Raw genomic sequence first — 22,226 nt, forward strand, 5'->3', positions numbered from 1 at the left:
TAGCACTTTTGTAAACCTCAACAAAGCCCTTCATTAGGAGACCTAATTGATTTTTCCTGCCCACTCCTGGGGGAAGAAAGCTATCACAGTACCTGCTTATTCACTCAGAGAAGAAATGGGTGTGCCGGGTGTTTCAAGCAGAGATTTAGGTTAAAATGTCCTGTGGCTCTGTTCTTGCAGGGAGATCTTGGCCAGTGCTTGCTTTGAGCATTCAGGAAATCTGTTTTTCTGAGCAATAGGGGAACATCGCTTGTCTGCTTGGTGTCCTCCCCATGGGCCCAATTTAGTTCAGCTTGCAACCTTCACTGGAATTATTTTATTTCTTGTTTATTTAAACCTTGCTTTATTCCAAAAGAGGGATTTTAAGGCTTCTTACAGTGACACACAGAATATACCATATAAAATAAAGGAGAAAGTGAGGGCAGTTGGACAGTAGAAAGCCAGAAAAACATCATGAAGGCAGGAATAGGACCGGTAGAGGAAAGATGTGCCATAGAGCACTTGTAGTTGTTCAGCTGAGATCATCCATTTGGCTCTGAGTTGCACAAGGACCAGAGCAAAAAGAGAAAGACGAGCAGTTATAAGATTTATAGTGTCCAGAAGTTGAAGCAAAACTAGTTGATCTGAAGTCCAGGTTTTCCCAGTGTTGAAACCTGACATGATTTCTCCCACAGGTCCTCATGAAGATGGCGCTCTGTGCTCTAATGGACCAGCTCCTCAAAACATGGCTTCAATAAATATGACTCTTTTTGTACAAGTCCTTACATGTCAGCAGATGGCCAAAGGCCAAACTGTTAAGTCTGTGAAGACAATTCTTCAAGGGGCCTTTCACTTCAGAAGATTTTTCTTCTGCAGTAATTAGTTTTCCCTCAGAGATTCTCCAGCCTCTCTCCATCTTTCTCTTCTCACTTCCCCCCAAGTCTTTCCCTGCTGCTCATCCTCACTCTCCCCACTGGCATTTAGGAGATTGAAAATACCTCAACTTGGAGAGTCTCAGAAGACTGCCATTGCCCTCCGCACTGCCGGGAGGAGGCTTACCTTGGGGCTTCTAGCTCTTTTAAGCAAGTGGGGACTGGCACCTATGCTACAGTCATCTTCCCTGACCAGTGCTTATCACCCTGGGCCTTGCCAATGTACTCCCTGAAATGTATATTTCACAGGTGATAAAACTACAGTCCAGGGAATTAAAAAAGCTTGCCTGTGACAAGTAATTCAACACTTGGTGGCAGAGCCAGGGCTACACCCTTCTCCTTCTGCCTCACACGCTACAGCTCTTCTCACCATGCTGATCCCGCGTACGATAAGAATATCGGAGTGTTTGTGGGCCTCTTTCTGGCAGGGAGTCAGTTGACAATCACTGCAGAAACTTTCTTAACTGTGGCCTATAGATGTGAGAGACATCATCACAAGGAATCAGACGGCTGGTGTGTTTAAGACTGGGAACATATCAAGCTGGTAAGATACCTTTTTGCATTAAAACACTCTGGTTGAAACTGCTTTTCTCAGTACTATGGATGATTATTAAAACTAACAATAGCTAATATTTATTAAACACTTACTGTGGGTCAGGCACTGTTTTTAGCACTTTAAAAGTATCTTATTTAATGCTTACAAGAACCTGTAATGAAGCAGGCAGGCGTTTTCATTACCTACAATTAAGAGATGAGAAAAACTGAAGGGAACTATGTTACATACTGGGTTGGGAATGACTTAAGGATTGAGAGGGTACAGTGTGAGGTTGGGAGAAGCCCAGCCTGGGACCTTCTTGTGAATGGCTCTATTTCACTGGTTCTCAACCTGGTGGAGGGGGGCAATTTTGCCCCAGGGGACTTTTCTATTGTTATAACTGGGGCAAGGTGGTTGCTACTGGCATCTAGTGGATAGAGGCCAGGGATGCCGCTAGACCTGCGCAAGACATCCCCACACCCCTCCCCCCAGCAAAGAACTCTCTGGCTCAAAATGTCAATGGAACCAAGATTGAGGAAACCCTGTTCTGTTTCATGGTTTTAAAATAGTCTACGTATTCATTCCCTTTTAGATTCTGTTCCTTCTTATCCAAAGCAGGAGAATTGCGTACCCTCAACCAAAACAATGGTGTTTCCTGTGATGCTACATTTTAATTTTGCCCCGTTGGTATGGACCTAGAGGAATAAGTAATCATTTAGTAGTTTTCACAAGAAATATCTGTATCTGTGTATTTTTCCTTTATGTGTTTAACCACAGACATTATTGGAAGAACAATCTAAGTTTTGATTAATTCTTTAATTACTGTTAATCTGTCATCCTTTGACATTTTGAGTTTTCTCTATGTTTGAGGATGCTTTCCCACCCCAAACTGCTCAGCCTGCAGGGGAACAAAGGTGGATGAATAGCAACAATGCTTAAAAACTAAAGTGGAAAACATACTGGGATGAGGATACGGAGTAGCGATAACTTTTTTTTTCTTATATTAACTGGTGAATGTAATGTGTCCACGTACGAATTTTTGAATCCTGCATTAGAATGTTCAGAGTAGGCTGATGGCACAGGGGGGCAGTATGCTCTGTTTCTCAAATAAATGAATAAACCAGTTCTGTTTCGCAGAAAACCTCCAGTAGGTCCAGAGAAAGAGCAATCTCCTACCTGGGTATTCTTCATTCTTAGGACAGCTTTTATTCCACAGTGCAGACTGCCATACCCTTCTGTGGAAGACTTCATTTTTGGATGTGATTTTCAACCTGGTCTTTTAGTTATCAATCAAAAACACATTTTCTGTGTTGTCCTCATTTACATTTATTTAATGCTTAAGGTCATTTGTGACCAGTTGAGTGTATTTCAGCATATGGAATCAGGGAATAATAGATTTCAGCATCATGCTGTGAAGAGAGATTGTGTTTTTACAAGACATAATGTTGTTTACTGGGTGTTAATAATCACTAATTAATAAACATATCTAGAACTCTAAAATGTTGCATTTTGAGGAATAAAAATGTCAGGTGTCTAACTTATGGAGTGCAATAGTATTTTCTATCATTCCTTCATAAAATAATGAAGTTACATAAAGAAGCAAAACGTCATTGCTCAACACAGGATAGATTGAAAATGCCTTTGTTTCTATTTATTGTTCTCAAAAATGCTATTTCTAATATATTGTTCTGAGATGTACCTGGACATATAGTCTGTATGTCAGTAGTCGTACAGAAACTTCCAAGATTAGGGGTTTTTTTTCCGTCTTTATTTCATATTAATTGTGGTCAGTTTCTTTTTTAACCACTGTAAGCATTTCATCCAAAGTCTACGAAAGCACGTTGCCAGGAAACAGGTGGATGAGTCAGTCCTTGAAATGCCTTGATCTCATATTAAGGAGCTACTTGACCACTTAACCTTCAAGAAGCTAAGAGGAAACTGCCAACCAATGATGTAATAATCAGCATTCCCCTTCTATCCACTGCTTTCCCACCCATAACCAGTACAATATGATGAAAGCATTAGCTCCATGTGAGAAGAAATAAAAGGAAACCGTTCACAAAAGAGCTGAGATATAGTTCAATATTCTTTTTTAGTGCCTCAATGCATATGCAGAATTTCTCCTCCAAATTGGAGGTGTGGAATAACAGTAGCGACAGATAACTAAGAGGTATTTACCATAGCTACAAAGCCCACACGTGAGCCAAATATTTCTGCTATTAAAAAGCACTTCAAAACTTGACATGAAGTTTGTAACAGCTGAATGTCTTCTGTGACTTCATTTGCAAAGATGTAAAAGCAGAAAGGAAAATCATGGTATGAGAACTGTGAACCTCGGAAATGGTGTTTTTTTAAAAAAAAAAAAAAAAAGAGAGAGAGAGAAGGCCCCCAGAAATCTGACTGGCACCCCAAGCTCCTGTTCCCCCTGCTCTGCCAGTGTTCTCAGGAAGCAGCATTCCCTCTGTTACCGGCCTCTTCCTTCAGGGCAGACCCAGTTGGTGAGTGGCCTGAAACTTATTTTGAGGGCCCTCTTTAGGAGAATGAGTTCGATTATACCTTTTACTTTGACAGATTTTATAGAAGTTTACAACCATGTGAACCCACCACTGGGGCTGCTTGTGGGCCCGGGAAGGGGCCTGTGAGAGGGAGGGGGCCCCAATGATTAGGCTTCATTAGCTTGACAGTAAATCCATTCCTGCTCTCATAACTACCAGCAGCCTTGCCTGGAATAATGCTCTTCCCTTCCAAACTCGCTTATTCCCTCTGTTCCATTTTAATCTGAGTGTGATTGTTGCTAAATATGAAATATGTGTTTGCAAAAGCCTGGAAGCTTTAGCCCTAGCTAAGAAAGATCTAGGATGCACATATATGAAGGATATAGCCGTTACCTCTCACAGATCTAAATACAGTCATTTGATGGTTCATTTGTTGGTCCATCCATGCAGTCACCTATCAACTTAACTAATATACCCAAGGTATTCTGCCTTCGAGAACATAAATACAAAGTTATAGCAAATAACCCTTGAACAAAGAAAATCATGCTACTAAATATAGCTAGAGTTTGGTGAAAGAACAAGGATATTCACAGCTTCTCAACTGTTAGGTTTATCTGAAGCTGTCTTCAAAACTGTGACTGTCTAATAAAGAACCATTCAGAGCTTTTGATGTCTGCATATTTCTAGGTATTCCAGAATTACTGAATGGCGTCATTCTCTGGTTAATAGTAGTTAACAGTTACAATATTTTAAAAAATCGATTAAATATACCCTGCTGTGATATTAAAAGTAAGTTTCTACTTAAGAAAAGAGTATCTTTGTGTGAAAATTCTAGTGAATTTAGACCTGTGACTTTTTTTATTATTCTTTGATAAACCATTAATTTTAATAAACTGTGGAACTCATAATAACTTTTAAGACTGTTTTATAACCCAAATTTTACCTTTATATGGGCCCTCAGGATTGGCTATTGTCTCTACTGCCCTACTGCTTTTTAAGACTTATGTCTTCTTGGAGGCTCATTTTCCTTTAGACATTAAATTGGGGATGTGAAAAATGATTTAAGGGCTTCCCTGGTGGCTCAGTGGTTGAGAATCCGCCTGCCGATGCAGGGGACACAGGTTCGTGCCCCGGTCCGGGAAGATCCCACATGCCGCAGAGCGACTGGGCCCGTGAGCCATGGCCACTGAGCCTGCGTGTCCGGAGCCTGTGCTCCACAACGGGAGAGGCCACAACAGTGAGAGGCCTGCGTACCGCAAAAAAAAAAAAAAAAAAAAGATTTAAGAATGTAAATCCCAACCCAGGGGGATAAAATTCCTGACTTATTCAGGCCTTCTGCAGTCTGCCCTCACTTTCCTCACTCTCTTCATTCAGTGTAGCTTCTACTGCTCCCCCACATACACCCTCTCCTTGGGTCACCCAAGCCTCTTCACTCTTCTGCAACACATTTGGTCCTCCCCATCTCTGGTCTTTGCCAGTCTTGTTTCCCTCTTCCTTATCCATCTAAATCCTTTCTTCTAGGGCGGCTTAATTACCATTTCCTCCTGCCTTCTCAGGAGGCAGCTTGCCCTAATCTTTTCCTTCTTTTAACTTCTGTTGGCCCTAGAATAGTCCCCCAGAAAACATGGCATATTCTCTCATTATTCAAAGTGTGTTGCCTATTTTCATGTTCATTGGTTCATTCATTTCTTGGTAAATATTTCAGTCACCTTCTGTCTGCCAAATACTGTTTTGGGTTGCTAGAGGTGTACTGATGAACAAGACTGAGAAAGTGCATGCCTTCTTAGAGTTCACATTCAAGCAAGGGAGACATAATTTTTTTAAAGGCAAGGACTCTACTTAGTATGTTTTTATATTCCCTGAAGCAATTAGTACACTTTGTCCCTGTTATAGTAAATGTTTTAAGATTTGTATTTGGAGCACATTTTGAAAGACATGATAAATGAAAGATAGGATAAGATATGAATCCACAAAGCTTATGGGACCAAACAGTTTTTAATAGAAGAAAGTCAAGCTCTAGAGATTCAGACATCAGTTTATGTATCAGATAGCTGACTTTCATTTCAGGACAGGCTTCTTCTCAGGCATGCATATACAGTGTCTGTAGACACTGACATTGTGAGTAGGCATTTATCTGTCCTTTGTCAGGTTGAAGAGGAAGGTTAGAAGAAGGTAACTGAGATAAGAAAGCTGAGGGCTCTCTAGAAATTTTCTGATAAAATATAACTGTTAGTGAGTTTTGCTAGAGTCATGGTAACAGAATCTCAAGAACTGCTGAGAATTCTAGAGATGCCACAGTCCTGTTTCCTTCTGTTGCTATCTTGGATATGGGAAAACGAAATACCTAAGTGTACTTTCTATTACTAACATTTTTTATTTGCTTGACACATTTATAGAAGGGCTCATATCCCTACTATTTAGTGTTTAGTGTTTCTTCACTGAAGAAACCAGCTCCCACAGGGTGAATGCTACCCAGTTTTAGATATTGTGCTAGGGTTCTCCTTTTTGTGTTTATATGAGCCAGATTTTAAAATTTGGGGGGCATGGTATTTTTAGGGGCCCTGTTAAACTGCAGCAAATTAAAAATTAAGGCATTTTCTTATAGAACAATTTGTGTTCACTCTTTGGACATGCCGATCCTGACTTTTTATCAAGGTCAAAATCTCACTACCAAAAATTGGCCAAGTCCTATATTGATAGCCAGGTGTGCATGTCAGACTACTGCGTCCTCTGTGAAAATGCCTTCCAGTTTTAACAGAAAAATCCCTCCTTCATAGAAATTTATATCACAGAACGTACATATCAAATAAAAATGTCTTAATTTTCAAAGGAGTTCCTCACTTTAAAATGGACAAAGGGAAAATCTTTAAAACTTTTTTTGGAGAATGGCCATATGAGAATCCATTGCTAAAAAATAATTTATTTTTTACTTTAATAATGGAAATGATTTATTTTCAGTATTTGGCTATTATAAACAGTGTTGCAGTGAAATGTATCTGTACATAAACTGTACACTTGCAAGTAAGTGTATCTACAGAGCAGATTTTCAGAAGTAGACTTTGTCTATTCATGTGGCCTTAGCAAACTGTGTAAATTACTAAAGTTTGTAATATATTATCCTATCTGTTAAGACTAGTCTCTTTACCATTATTCTTTCTTCCTAGAATATTCTAAAATCATGTTGGTATTTGTACTATGGTGACATTTTCATTGTGACTGAAAAAATATATATGAATTAATTTACTAAGACTTGACAGCTTATGCCTCTGAGTCTTCTATTCAAGAACAGGAAGTTTTCTTTTTAAGCTTTTTTAGGTGTTTCACTAGCATTTAAAATGTTTCTTCATTTCTCTGGTTAAGTTTATTTTAGAAACTACCTTTTTTGTTTCTTTTATAAATGAGATCTTTCATTATATTTTATAACTGGTTATTATTTGTATGTATGTATATAAAGAAAGCTATAGGGTTTTGTATAGCAAATGTTTAGTCACCTCAATGAGTTATTATTTCTAATACCTTGTCAACTTATTCTCTTGAGTTTTCCAAATAATCACATCATCTGCAAATGATGGGAATTTTGTCTTCTTTCTGATTCTTGTATCTTTTTTCTTCTCTTGTATAATTTTATTGGATAAAAAAATCCCAGAATGATATTAAATAGGTATCTTTGAGTCTGGCTTTGTTGGGAATCCTCTGGTGTTTCACCATTAAGTATGCATTAGCTTTTGAGTTGAAATAGAAATGATATTTTCTATCTTGTTAAGGACTTTTTTTTATTCCTGTTTTTAAAAGAGTTTACCATAAATAAATATGGAGCTTTAGCAGATGTCTTTTCATCATGTATGGAGATGATCAAATTGTTTTTCTTGTTTCAGCTACAAGCTCTACAAATTATTCTAATACTAAAGTTTGAGAACTTCTGCTCCAGGGGGTCATTTCTGTGATTCTGAACTGACTTTAAACCTGATCCCATCCTCTGGCTTTATGTTTTTGTTTGTAACTTAGCCGAAATAAACTTATTTCAGAGTCCAAAAGTAAGACAGATTTGCCTAACATTTGGACCGCCTATGTTGGTGACCAGTGTATTTTACACTGGTTAAGGAAGACTGGTAAACAGTTTTGAGATCTTGGAATGAAAGATGCTGATTAATTTTTTTACTAATTATATTTTCCATTTCAAATATCTCTGATTCTATGATTATGACTAGTCCAACTTGTGTTATTCATTTCAATGTAATAAAATGTAATTTAGCATCTGATACATGTAAGGCACTGTGATGGGCCCTTTAGGGGTTACAAAGATGAGTAAGTTGAGGTTTCTGCCTTAGGAAGCTCAAGATATGCAGGCAGATGAGAGATAGACACTTGCCCCGCCAGCAAGATGTAAGAAGAGTCTGCTCTCATTGGGTGATTCATGATGTGTAGAAAGAGACAAGCAGCCAATTCAAGGTGGGTGGATCTGAGAAAGCTTTATGAAGGAGGTGGCTGTTGGGCTTTGGTTTAGCAAATGAAAGGCAAGAGAAGAAAAGCAGCTGAAGAGGGCATTCTAGGTATGAAAAGCAGGGAGGACACAATCAAAGGCATAGAAATAGGAAAGATGTGTCTAGGCAAATTTAGTTATCTAGTGTGATGAATGGGGAGAGGCTAGAGGCCACAGACCATTTAGGAAGTCATTGCATTGGGGCAGAGGGAGAGGTGAATGGGACAGATCGTGTAAAGGGACTTCTAAGGTGTCAGGTGAGGTTCTATTTCTTGATCTGACTGGTGATAACAAGGGTATTTGCCAAATAATACTTAATTAAGGCATATATTTATTTCACCTGGTTTTCTCCTTCAGTGTCTTATTTTACAATAAAAAGGGCTTTGTTTGTTTGTTTTAAAGGCTTCTCAGTGATTCCAGAGAAAGGGAAAGAGTTAGTCCAGGCCTGAATGAGAATGGAAAATGGTGAACAAAGGGGGGACCCATTCTGGAGAAGTGACCATGTGTGGGAAATAAAGAATACAGGAGAGTAGTAAGAGACATCAGTTTGGGGCATGCTGCATTTGAAGTGGTGTAGAACATAAACCTGTATTTGCTTTGTGACAATAACTAGCAAGCAGTGAAGAATAAAGGTTCAAGTCTCAGGAAAGTGTTGTGCTAGAAGATTTGGAGATCAAAATCAAGAGATAAGAGTAGAACTATGGAAACTAGAGAGTCAGAAGAGAAGATGGCCAAGGACAGCATTTTGGGAAATGACTATGTTTCAGGAGCAGAGTAATAGGGGCCTGGAAGGGATACTGAGAAAGGACTGGAGAGAGGAAGGCTGGTTCAGGGTGGCGTGGTATAATACTGCTTCTTAGTGGAAGCAGGTCCAGGATTGGGTGATCAGCAGTGTCAGCTGCTGCACATTGCTGGAGGTCAAACAAATTGCAGAGCAGTTCTAGTGACTGTTGTGAGAAAGGTCATATTGCCAGGACAGGTGAAACAACGAGAGTAGGCTATTCCTGCAAGATGTTGATGGCAAAGGGAAAGAGAGAAATAGGATGTGGACTAGAGGGAAACAGAGTTGCAGGAGGAGCTGGGCATGTTGGCAGGCATGCCAATACAGCTGAGGAAGAAGAAATAAGTATGATGGGGGCCAGTATTTGTTAGAGCAAGGACCTAGAGCAGTGCTTCTCAAAGTAGGGCCTCCAGACCAGTAGCATCAGCATCACTCAGAAATTTGTTAGAAATGCAGATTCACAGGCATCTCAGTTTGTCTCACTCCAGACATACTGAATCAGAAGAAAGAATAAGTGAACTGGAAGATAAAATAGTGGAAGTAACTACCACAGAGCAGAATAAAGAAAAAGGAATGAAAAGAATTGAGGACAGTCTCAGAGACCTCTGGGACGACATTAAACACACCAACATTCAAACTATAGGGGTCCCAGAAGAAGAAGAGAAAAAGAAAGGGACTGAGAAAATATTTGAAGAGATTATAGTTGAAAACTTCCCTAATGCGGGAAAGGAAATAGTCAATCAATTCCAGGAAGTGCAGAGAGTCCCATTCAGGATGAATCCAAGGAGAAACACATGAAGACACATATTAATCAAACTATCAAAAATTAAATACAAAGAAAAAATATTAAAACCAGCAAGGGAAAGGCAGCAAATAACGTACAAGGGAATCCCCATAAGGTTAACAGCTGATCTTTCAGCAGAAACTCTGCAAGCCAGAAGGGAGTGTCAGGACATATTTAAAGTAATGAAAGAGGGGCTTCCCTGGTGGCACAGTGGTTAAGAATCCGCCTCCCAATGCAGAGGACACAGGTTAAAGCCGTGGTCTGGGAAGATCCCACATGCTCAGAGCAACTAAGCCCATGCACCGCAACTACTGAGTGTGCGCTCTAGAGCCCACGAGCCACAACTACTGAGCCCACATGCCACAACTACAGAAGCCCACACGACTAGCAACTACTGAAGCCCACACAACTAGAACCCGTGCTCCACAACAAGAGGAACCACTGCAATGAGAAGCCCACACACCGCAAAGAAGAGTAGCCCCCGATCTCCGCAACTAGAGAAAGCCCACGCACAGCAACGAAGACCCAACGCAGCCAAAAATAAATAAGTAAAATAAATTAATAAAAAAAAAATAAGTAAATAAGTAAAGTGATGAAAGGGAAAAACCTACAACCAAGATTACTCTACCCAGCAAGGATCCCATTCAGATTCAATGGAGAAATTAAAACCTTTACAGTCAAGCAAAAGCTAAGAGAATCCAGCACCCCAAACCAGCTTTACAACAAATGCTAAAGGGACTTCTCTAGGCAGGAAACACAAGAGAAGTAAAAGACCTACAATAATAAACCCAAAACATTTAAGAAAATGGTCATAGGAACATATCAATAATTACCTTAAATGTAAATGGATTAAATGCTCCAACCAAAAGACATAGACTGGCTGAATGGATACAAAAACAAGACCCATATATATGCTGTCTACAAGAGACCCACTTCAGACCTAGGGACACATACAGACTGAAAGTAAGGGGATGGAAAAAGATATCTCATGCAACTGGAAATCGAAAGCTGGAGTAGCAATTCTCATATCAGATAAAATAGCATTTAAAATAAAGACTATTACAAGAGGCAAAGAAGGACACTACATAATGATCAAGGGATCAATCCAAGAAGAAAATATAACAATTGTAAGTATTTACGCACCAAAAAGAGGAGCACTGCAATACATAAGGGAAATGCTAACAGTCATAAAAGGGGAAATCTACAGTAACACAATAATAGTAGAGGACTTTAACAACCCACTTTCACCAATGGATAGATCATCCAAAATGAAAATAAATAAGGAAATACAAGCTTTAAATGATACATTAAACAAGGTGGACTTAATTGATATTTATAGGACATTCCATCCAAAAACAACAGAATACACATTTTTCTCAAGTGCTCATGGAACATTCTCCAGGATAGATCATATCTTGGGTCACAAATCAAGCCTTGGTAAATTTAAGAAAATTGAAATCATATCAAGTATCTTTTCTGACTACAATGCTGTGAGACTAGATATCAATTACAGGAAAAAAGCTGTAAAAAATACAAACACATGGAGGCTAAACAATACACTATTAAATAACCAAGAGATCAATGAAGAAATCAAAGAGGATATGAAAAAAATGCCTGAAACAAATGACAGTGAAAACATGATGACCCAAAATCTATGGGATGCAGCAAAAGCAGTTCTAAGAGGGAAGTTTATAGCAATATGATCCTACCTCAAGAAACAAGAAAAATCTCAAATAAACAACCTAACCTTACACTTAAAGCAGTTAGAGACAGAAGAACAAAAACCCACAAACTTAGCAGAAGGAAAGAAAGCATAAAGATCAGATCAGAAATAAATGAAAAAGAAGTGAAGGAAAAAATAGCAAAGATCAATAAAACTAAAACTGGTTCTTTGAGAAGATAAACAAAATTGATAAACCATTAGCCAGACTCATCAAGAAAAAAAAAGGGAGAAGACTCAAATCAATAGAATTAGAAATGAAAAAGGTGAAGTAACAACTGGCACTGAAGAAATACAAAGGATCATGAGAGATTACTACAAGCAACTCTATGCCAATAAAATGGACAACCTGGAAGAAATGGACAAATTCTTAGAAAAGCACAACCTTCCGAGACTGAACCAGGAAGAAATAGAAAATATAAACAGACCAATCACATGCACTGAAATTGAAACTGTGATTAAAAATCTTACAACAAAAAAAAGCCCAGGACCAGATGGCTTCACAGGCAAGTTCTATCAAACATTTAGAGAAGAGCTAATACCTATCCTTCTCAAACTCTTCCAAAATATAGCAGAGGGAGGAACATGCCCAAACCCATTCTACGAGGCCACCATCACCCTGATACCAAAACCAGACAAAGATGTCACAAAGAAAGAACACTACAGGCCAATATCACATAGATGAACATAGATGCAAAAATCCTCAACAAAATACTAGCAAACAGACTCCAACAGCACATTAAAAGGATCATACACCATGATCACGTGGGGTTTATCCCAGGAATGCAAGGATTCTTCAATATACACAAATCAGTCAATGTGATAAACCATATTAACAAACGGAAGGAGAAAAACCATATGATCATCTCAATGGATGCAGAAAAAGCTTTTGACAAAATTCAACACCCATTTATGATAAAAACCCTCCAGAAAGTAGGCATAGAGGGAACTTACCTCAACATAATAAAGGCCATATACGACAAACCCACAGCCAATATCATTCTCAATGGTGAAAAACTGAAACCATTTCCACTAAGATCAGGAACAAGACGAGGTTGCTCACTTTCACCACTGTTATTCAACATAGTTTTGGAAGTTTTAGCCACAGCAATCAGGGAAGAAAAAGAAATAAAAGGAATCCAAATTGGAAAAGAAGAAGTAAAACTCACTGTTTGCAGATGACATGATACTATACATAGAGAATCCTAAAGATGCTACCAGAAAACTACTAGAGCTAATCAATTAATTTGGTAAAGTTGCAGGATACAAAGTTAATGCACAGAAATTTCTTGCATTCCTATACACTAATGATGAAAAATCTGAAAGAGAAATTAAGGAAACACTTCCATTTACCACTGCAACAAAAAGAATAAAATATCTAGGAATAAACCTACCTAAGGAGAGAAAAGACCTTTATGCAGAAAACTATAAGACACTGATGAAAGAACTTAAAGATGATACCAACAGATGGAGAGATATACTGTGTTCTTGGACTGGAAGAATTAACATTGTGAAAATGACTATACTACCCAAAGCAATCTACACATTCAGTGCAATCCCTATCAAACTACCAATGGCATTTTTCACAGAACTAGAACCAAAAATTTTACAATTTATATAGAAACACAAAAGACCCCGAATAGCCAAAGCAATCTTGAGAAAGAAAACCGGAGCTGGAGGAATCAGGCTCCGTGATTTCAGACTATACTACAAAACTACAGTAATCAAGACAGCATGGTACTGGCACAAAAACAGAAATATAGATCAATGGAACAGGATAGAAAGCCCAGAGATAAACCCATGCACATATGGCCACCTTATCTTTGATACAGGAGGCAAGAATACACAATGGAGAAAAGACAGCCTCTTCAATAAGTGGTGCTCAGAAAACTGGACAGCTACATGTAGAAGAATGAAATTAGAACACTCCTTAACACCATACACAAAAATAAACTCAAAATGGGTTAAAGACCTAAATGTAATGCCAAACACTATAAAACTCTTAGAGGGAAACATAGGCAGAACACTCTATGACATAAATCACAGCAAGATCCTTTTTGACCCACCTCCTAGAGAAATGGAAATAAAAACAAAAATAAACAAATGGCACCTAATGAAACTTAAAAGCTTTTGCACAGAAAAGGAAACCATAAACAAGACGAAAAGACAACCCTCAGAATGGGAGAAAATATTTACAAATGAAGCAACTGACAAAGGATTAATCTCCAAAATATACAAGCAACTCATGCAGTTCAATATCAAAAAAACAAACAACCCAGTCAAAAAATGGGTGGAAGACCTAAAGAGACAGTTCTCCAAAGAAGATGTACAGATTGCCAACAAACACATGAAAGAATGCTCAACATCACTAATTATTAGAGAAATGCAAATCAAAACTACAATGAGGTATCACCTCACACCGGTCAGAATAGCCATCATCAAAAAATCTACAAACAATAAATGCTGGACAGGGTGTGGAGAAAAGGGAACCCTCTTGCACTGTTGGTGGGAATGTAAATTGATACAGCCACTATGGAGAAGAGTATGGAGGTTCCTTAAAAAACTAAATATAGAACTACCATACAACACAGCAATCCCACTACTGAGCATATATCCTGAGAAAGCCGTAATTCAAAAAGATGCATGTACTGCAGTGTTCATTGCAGCTTTATTTACAACAGCCAGGACATGGAAGCAACCTAAGTGTCCATCAACAGATGAATGGATAAAGAAGATGTGGCACATATATACAATGGAATATTACTCAGCCACAAAAAGAAACGAAATTGAGTTATTTGTAGTGAGGTGGATGGACCTAGAGTCTGTCATACAGAGTGAAGTAAGTCAGAAAGAGAAAAACAAATACTGTATGCTAACACATATATATATGGAATCTTAAAAAAGAAAAAAAGGTTATGAAGAACCTAGGGGCAGGACAGGAATAAAGACGCAGACATAGTGAACGGACTTGAGGACACGGAGAGGGGGTAGGGTAAGCTAGGAGAAGTGAGAGAGTGGCATGGACATATATAAACTACCAAATATAAAATAGATAGCTAGTGGGAAGCAGCTGCATAGCACAGGAAGATCAGCTCGGTGCTTTGTGACCACCTAGAGGGGTGGGAGAGGGAGGGTGGGAGGGAGACACAAGAGGGAGGGGATATGGGGATATATGTATACATATAGCTGATTCACTTTGTTATACAGCAGAAACTAACACACCATTGTAAAGCAATTATACTCTAATAAAGACGTTAAAAAAAAGAAATCTTTTCTTTTTCTTTCTTTTATTATTATTATTTTTTAACATCTTATTAAACATCTTTGGCCTTCATATCTACCTAATCTACACATTCTATTCAGAGAACAACTTAATGTAGGGACCTGTTTCTTTAGTGCCTTCTGTGTGCCAGGCTCTCTGCTAGGTACATCCATACACAATTCATTCAAATGACATATTTATTGAGCAGCTATTATGTGACAGGGACTGTTCTAGGCAGTGGAAATACATCATGGTACAAAACAGATTTTAGAAACCTCTGTCCCTACTGTGCTTCTACTGGAGAAAGAGAATTTTAAAAATTGATAATTTATTTATATAACGTTTTAAATGGTAATAATTGCTATAGAAAAATAAAGAGCAGGTTAAGGGGGTTCAGGGGTACTGGAGTGGAAATGAATGATTGCAATTTTAAGTAGAATGGCCAGGGTAGGCAGCTCTGAGAAGGTAAGACACTCAAGCAATCTTGAAGGAAGTAAGGGAACAAGCCATAGGGGTATCTGGAAGAAGAGCATTCACACAGAGAAAGCAGCCAATTTAAAGGCCCTAAAGGAGAAGTGTATGACTGGTGTATTCAAGAAATCATAAGGAGATCACTGTTGCGAGAGCAAGGGGGAGAGGAATGGGAGATGAGGTCAGAATGGTAACTGGATTGCACAGGGTCTTATAGGTCATTGTAAAGACTTTGGCTTTTACTCTGAGTGAAGAGAGGAGCCATTACAAGGTAGTAAATAGAGAAGGCTCATGATCTGATGTCCATTTTAGAAGGATCACTCTGGCTGCTCCCTTGAGCAGAAATTGTAGGGTTATAGCAGGCAGACCAATTAGGAGACTATACAGTAATTCAGATGAGAGATGATGGTGTTTTAGACCAGGATGGGAGCACTGGAGATAGAGAAAAGATGGATTTTGACATATTTCAAAAGTAGAACTAACTGCATTTCCTGGCATATTCAATGTGGCGTGTAAAAAAAATTAGGAGTCAAGGATATAATCAAGGTTTTTGGCCTGAGCAACTGGAAAGATAGAATTAACAAGATGAGAAAAACAGTTATTGATATGAATTTGGGGAAAGATGATGAGGAATTCAATATTAGAGATATTAAGTTTGAGATATCTATTAGACATCCAAGTGGAAATATTAAAATAAGATGTTGGATATATGAATCTGGAGCTTATGGGAGAAGTGCAGGCTGGTAGGTCAGATAAGATGAAGACTAAAAACTGAGCTGAATTTAGCAACGTGGAGACTTTTGGAAAGTTTGACAAGAGCGTTTTTGGTGGAACAGTGGTGACAAAAGCCTGATTGGGAGGAGAGAATTTGAAAACAGATTTTAAACAACTTTTTCATAGAGTTTTGCTGCAGAGGAGGAATAAGGAAATGGAGCAATAACCAAAAGGGAGGATAGAGTGAAGAGAGGATATTTTAAGAGGGAAAAATAGCTGCTTGAATGTTTGAATACTGATGGAAGTAATCCAGTAGAGAGGAAAGAACTGATAATATAGGCTAGAGAAGGAAGAATTGCTAGAACTGTGCCATAGAACAGACAAAAGGGGATGGCTCCCGTGTATAAGAGGAGGTACTGACTTTAGATAGGAGTATGACTAATTCGTCCATGATAATAGGCAGGAAACAGAGTATGTAGGTACAGATGCTGTTAGGAGTGTTAGTGTGGTGGTGGGAGTTTGTGGAAGTTCTCATCTGATTACTGCAGTTTTGACAGTAAAGTAGGAAGCAAGGTCATCGGCTTGAAAGTAAGGCTGAGGGAGGAAGTGTTAGAATTTTGAAAAGAGTGAAGGTGGTACAAAATAATGAGCTAGGAGACCAGAAGAGTAAATGGACAAGGGAAATGAAAGAATAACTGCCGGCCATCAAGAATCCACTTGTGGTTCATGGTCATGCATTTTAAGCAAAGCCAGTCAGGATGCTTGTGTGCTTTCTCCAGCCACATTCAGGTGCACACAGGCAGTCTTGGAGCAGGCGGAGAGCTGGATTCAACAAATATGAGGACATGAAAAGGGACGAGGGAGCGAAGGGTGTATGCGAGGGAATAGTTCAGATGGTTGGCTATGGGACCTACAATGGGCAAGGAGGGAAGACAAATGTTAGGGAAGAGGAACAGTGACGTGGTGAGAGTATCAGCAGATTGTAGGCCAGTAGGATGGAAGAATGCTTGGAATGAGAGTCCCTTCTATAAGGGGTGAGCTGTGAAAGATAGAGGGGCTGTCAGAGAGTGGGTCAGGGTTGCAGTTATTGGTAAAGGCGAGGACTGAGAGCAGGGCTACTTAATGAAGAGGCCTTGGACTGGTACCAGTTTGTGAACTGTACATTACTGAGCTGCAATGGGGTAAGTTCAGAAATTGAAGGAAATGTTTAGAAACACTACTGTGACATGCAAGCCTGTGATAAGTGGACTTGTATTCAGAATGTCTTTGCTTTTTAAATCTCATTTGTCTATTCATTTGTTGTTGTATTTTACAAAAGTAATGGTCTGCAACAGATTGGCTATAAACAACAACAAAAAATCTGGTCCTGCCCCACAGCTGAAGCACTGCTCTAGTGTGCATGACTGTCACGTGAGTGTCTGAGGAGGGTGGAGGGCAAGACCATCAGAGGAGAGGAGGTGGAAGGACTAGTTTCTTGAATATTGAAGTCACCGTCATCTCTAGCCTTCCAAGATAGAAGCCACCTGATTCCACCTCTCTGGGGGGGCACTATTCTCATTGTTTGCCATGTGAACAACAGAACTCAGAGTACAGTGTGAATGGTGCCCTTAGATTGTTCACGAAGGTGGCCGTTGCTATCTCCATTTTACAGATGAGACAACAGACTCAGAGAGGTGAAATAATTGCCCAAGTTCACATAGCTAGTAAGGGAAGGAACCAATATTTGAACTTAGGTATGTCTGTCATGCCAAAGCTAGACTCTGTCCATACACCCCTCCGTCTTTGTCACCTGCTTACAGTTACAGGAACAGCATAGCCGTAAGCCTCATAAAAACTGGGGAAAAGGGGGCTTCCCTGGTGGCGCAGTGGTTGAGAGTCCGCCCCCTGATGCAGGGGACACGGGTTCGTGCCCCGGTCCGGGAAGATCCCACGTGCCGCGGAGCGGCTGGGCCCGTGAGCCATGGCCACTGAGCCTGCGCGTGCGGAGCCTGTGCTCCGCAACGGGAGAGGCCACAACAGTGAGAGGCCTGCGTACCGCAAAAAAAAAACCAAAAAAAAACAACAAAAAAAAACTGGGGAAAAATGCCTTTTGGGAATGTGTTGTGGTCCATGTGGCTAAGATGAGCATTTCCATTTCTTTTAAAATCATGACTTGTTACATCTGCTGTGCTAACCCACAACCCATTGCTGTCTAGACCCATCTTTCTGGTTGGTCTTTGTTGAACCGAGAGGCTGAAGCACCTCAGGAATCCAATATCCAATATCACCACAGGATTTCCTGCACTTTCTGTTCTTGTGCTTTAGTCATTACACATGTATTAGAAACCTCTTCTAAATAATGGTTCATGAATGATAAAATGATGAATAGTTTTAATACTTTTCTTTTCTTCCCAAAATCTGTGCAATGGAGATGTTACTTTTATGATCTGAAAAGGTCTAGCATAGATCTATATTTTAAACCATCTTGTTCATGTGGAAACTCTCTAAGACTCTTAGGTCTCTGATGAGGGCTGAACAGGCCTGCTCTCCCACTGAGCCTGAGTCCCAGCTGCACTGGAAGCCTTGGCGTTTCCAGAAAAGTTGGTGGTGGTTGTTTCCCACTCTCCCCAGGTGCATGGAGTATTTGAGGAATCAATCCAAAGACAAAGCATCATTAATCTCTTAGGGGTTTCCTGGTTTCCTCCATTTCTTGGCTCTCCAATGGGCCTGGGAAAGTGCAACAACGCTACAGTTAATTTATAAAGCTCATCCATGTTTCACTGGACCTGTGAACAGAGAAGTCATCCACTTGTTCTAGAAGCCCTCCCTGGAGTTCTGAGTCTATATGCTTACATAACACATAGGGCATGGCGTCAGAATTATGGCTTTATGTAGGCCAGGCTGCCTCTGTGAAGCATGGCCTGTGGCACATCACAGGGCCTGACACATAGTAGGTACTCACTAAGGATGAGTCGAATGAGTGAATAAACAACTGATGTTCAGTCTGTATAGGTATTTTTTTGGTGAGGTGTTTAATCTTTTCTACCTTAAGAAAGTGACTAGCATGGATATATATTAATGTATATGAAAAGAACTTTGGGACTTATTTTTATATTCAAACATACAACTTTTCACCCAGAGAAGATATAGAAGAAATAAAGAACCCACCAAGATAAGCAAATAAAGCTGGACAGAGTAGGCTATGCTCACTCAGTTTAGTTTTAAATAATAATCAAAACAGATAATAGGAGCAGAATTTTACTTTGAAAAGTAATACTGCAAATCCCAGTTGATGTGGTGGGGAGAGGAGTCATTAAAATACTTTAATATGGTATAATGCTAATTATCACAGTTATTCATTGAAAGTAACTTAAAATCTCTGGTTGGCATCATAAGCATAACTAGAATTTTCAAATACATGTTATTAATTATTGTTATTAATATGAGGTTTAAAACCTGATCCTCTTTTGGAGACTAAGTATCAGGACAGATGAATTTTAAAATGTGCCTGAAAACTCACAACAACCAAATGAAAGTTGGTATTCTTTTCTTCCATCTTGCCAAAGTACTCATCACATTAATAAGAAATGCAACCGACATGCCAGGCACTAAGTTTCACATCATTTGTTTTTATAAGGTTGTATTCCAGTAGATGGGGAATACTTTGATTTTAGTATCTACTTCATTGATGTTAAGAGTCTAGACTCATTCTAATGACTATGGTCAAGATAAGATATTTTTCCCTAGTTTGTCTACACAAACCTATAAGAACTAGCAAAAGCTTAACTATTGAATTTGAATAGAGAATTCTTCCTCTTCTAGATCTGAAGACTAAATAAAATATGGAACAGACAGTTACGTCCCTAGTTTTTTTATTATGCCTTTTGAAATAATTTGTATATACCTTTTAAATAATTTCAAGTGCCACAAAAAATAACGTTAATAGCTCAAAATCAAAAGTTAAAAAAAAAAACCTAAGTATAATTTTTAAAATCTTTTTCTTCTCAAGCGTTTTACGATGGGATAATGAGACAGATGTCTCTCAACTGGAAGGACATTTTGACATTGTTATGTGTGCTGACTGGTAAGTACATAAAAATCATAAAACTCCTGTTAGAAAAAATAGCTTTGCTGGAGTAATTGGGCTGCGCTGCTTTGCTGACGGCAAAGCAAAGTCAACAAATGAGGCACAAAGCTGCCTTAACCTCAACAAATTAACATTCATCTCCATGTGACAGTTATAAGGTAGTCTTCTATCACACAGTAACTTCTACCACATTATTTCCCAAAGATTGATTTTGAGAAGCATTTCCATTTTCTGGAATTGCCTCTGTTTCATGCTTGACGTATCAGTAAATGGACGACTTAGGCAAATTGCAAATAATTATGGCTCGGAGAGGAATAGTCTGGAGAAAAAGGAGTTTATCAACACAAACAGCTCAATTAGCTTACTTCTTAGGAGAGATCTGACTATTGATATAAGGGAATATGTATATGTATGTGTGTTTGCACACATATACACTCCAGCGTATAAACATATCTGTGAAATATCTTTAGGGAAATAGCTTTTCTTAAAATGTATGTTTGCTATCTAATATTTTCAATGCCTTCAATTATGATATTTAATTATATATAAAACAAGAATTATAAAATTACATTTTATTGTTATGCAAATAATAATAGTAAAATCTCTGTCAGATGCCTGCCTTTTAAAAATAATTTACATTAGATATTTTGTCTTCTCTTTTAGCCCAGTCTACTTATTGTTAATGAAAGTCTGATCCTAAGTTACAGGATAAATATGTATCAAACCGTAATAATGATTTCAACTAATCTTATGTATTTTCTTCGTGTGTTGAATAATAATATGAGAAACACTGACAATTCACAAGTATTTTTCCTGTTAAGAGTAAGATCTTATTTGTAGTTTTATCATGATTTTTAAAATGACGCTATGGATTTGAAAACACAGTTCAGATTCTAAAGAAGTTCTATTATATTGATAAACCCAAACACAAGATCCATAACCCAGAGAACACTTTCCTTATGCGAGAGTTGAATGAATGCAATGAAGTTTTCAGGAAGTCTTTATTTTAAATTATTTTTTAATAAGTTGTTCAGTGGCTAAGTTTCTACCTAAGTCAATGAAATTAGACTTGCTTTCTGTTTTCTTCTGAAAAATACTTGTCAAGGAAACATAAATATTTTCTTCTATTCTTAGTTGAGATTTTCTAGTTTTTCATGGCCATTTTAGTCTCTCTGCACCCAATTTCAGAAAACCTTTTTCCAAAAAAAGAGAGAAGCAGATTTTTGACTAATCATTGATATTGTGTCTCAATATTACAGCCCTCATCTAATCAAAACTAAGGAGCTAAAACCTCACCATATGATTTGAGCAAGTAATTTAGTAAATGCTGTCCCTCACCAAATATGAGAAAGGATTCTCCAGGTTTCATTGCACAGATGAAGATAATGCTGGCAGGATTAGATCAGATTAAGCATGAAAGTCAGATCAGAGAGCAGCGGAAAGAGGGAAGAAGGGTAGAATCTTCTTGGAGGTTTAGACGAGGGTCGCACATGGATGGGCTCTGATTATGTGGGGAAGTCAGGTCTGGCCAAGAGATTTAAAGTTAATTTTGTCCTTTGCACAAATATCAAAACAGCCTGGCTTTGTCATACCTTGTGTTATGACACTCACACCATGTCATCCTATTTGTACCAGGGAAGCAGAGGAAGTCAGATTTAAGCTCTTTTCTGATTAATGTTCTCAGTTAGGTTAAAAATAGCCACACAACATGTTTGAAAAATAGTCTTTTTTCCCTAGCCAACAACAGGATCCTGTACAACTGATATACATAATGCATATTCAGTTAAGCCTTTCGTTACAAATACATAATAATACAATGTTCTACGTACACACACACATACCATATACATAAATACACATCCAGTCGCTATTGAGAATTTTTGTATTCAAATGAACTAAATACACCAAGTTTCATTTTATAAATGGCTTTTCTATGCATGAATTGTTAAGTTTTCTTTTCCTCCGGTGTTGTCAGTGCCAGAATGTCAGCCTGTTTATAATTTCCCA

The 22,226-nt window shown here is 38.5% G+C and overlaps 1 protein-coding gene across 1 annotated transcript in view; it reads left to right on the forward strand.

Annotated features, from left to right (window-relative positions):
* Positions 1 to 22,226, forward strand: part of CAMKMT (calmodulin-lysine N-methyltransferase) — a 389,154-nt gene that overhangs the window by 345,414 nt on the left and 21,514 nt on the right. The window contains exons 7-8 of the mRNA XM_060117401.1: positions 1,389 to 1,455; positions 20,142 to 20,216. Of these exons, the coding sequence (XP_059973384.1) occupies positions 1,389 to 1,455; positions 20,142 to 20,216 (142 nt within the window). The remainder of the gene's footprint in view (positions 1 to 1,388; positions 1,456 to 20,141; positions 20,217 to 22,226) is intronic.

The sequence above is a fragment of the Mesoplodon densirostris genome, chromosome 14, assembly GCF_025265405.1.
Source record: "Mesoplodon densirostris isolate mMesDen1 chromosome 14, mMesDen1 primary haplotype, whole genome shotgun sequence".
Taxonomy (NCBI): domain Eukaryota; kingdom Metazoa; phylum Chordata; class Mammalia; order Artiodactyla; family Ziphiidae; genus Mesoplodon; species Mesoplodon densirostris.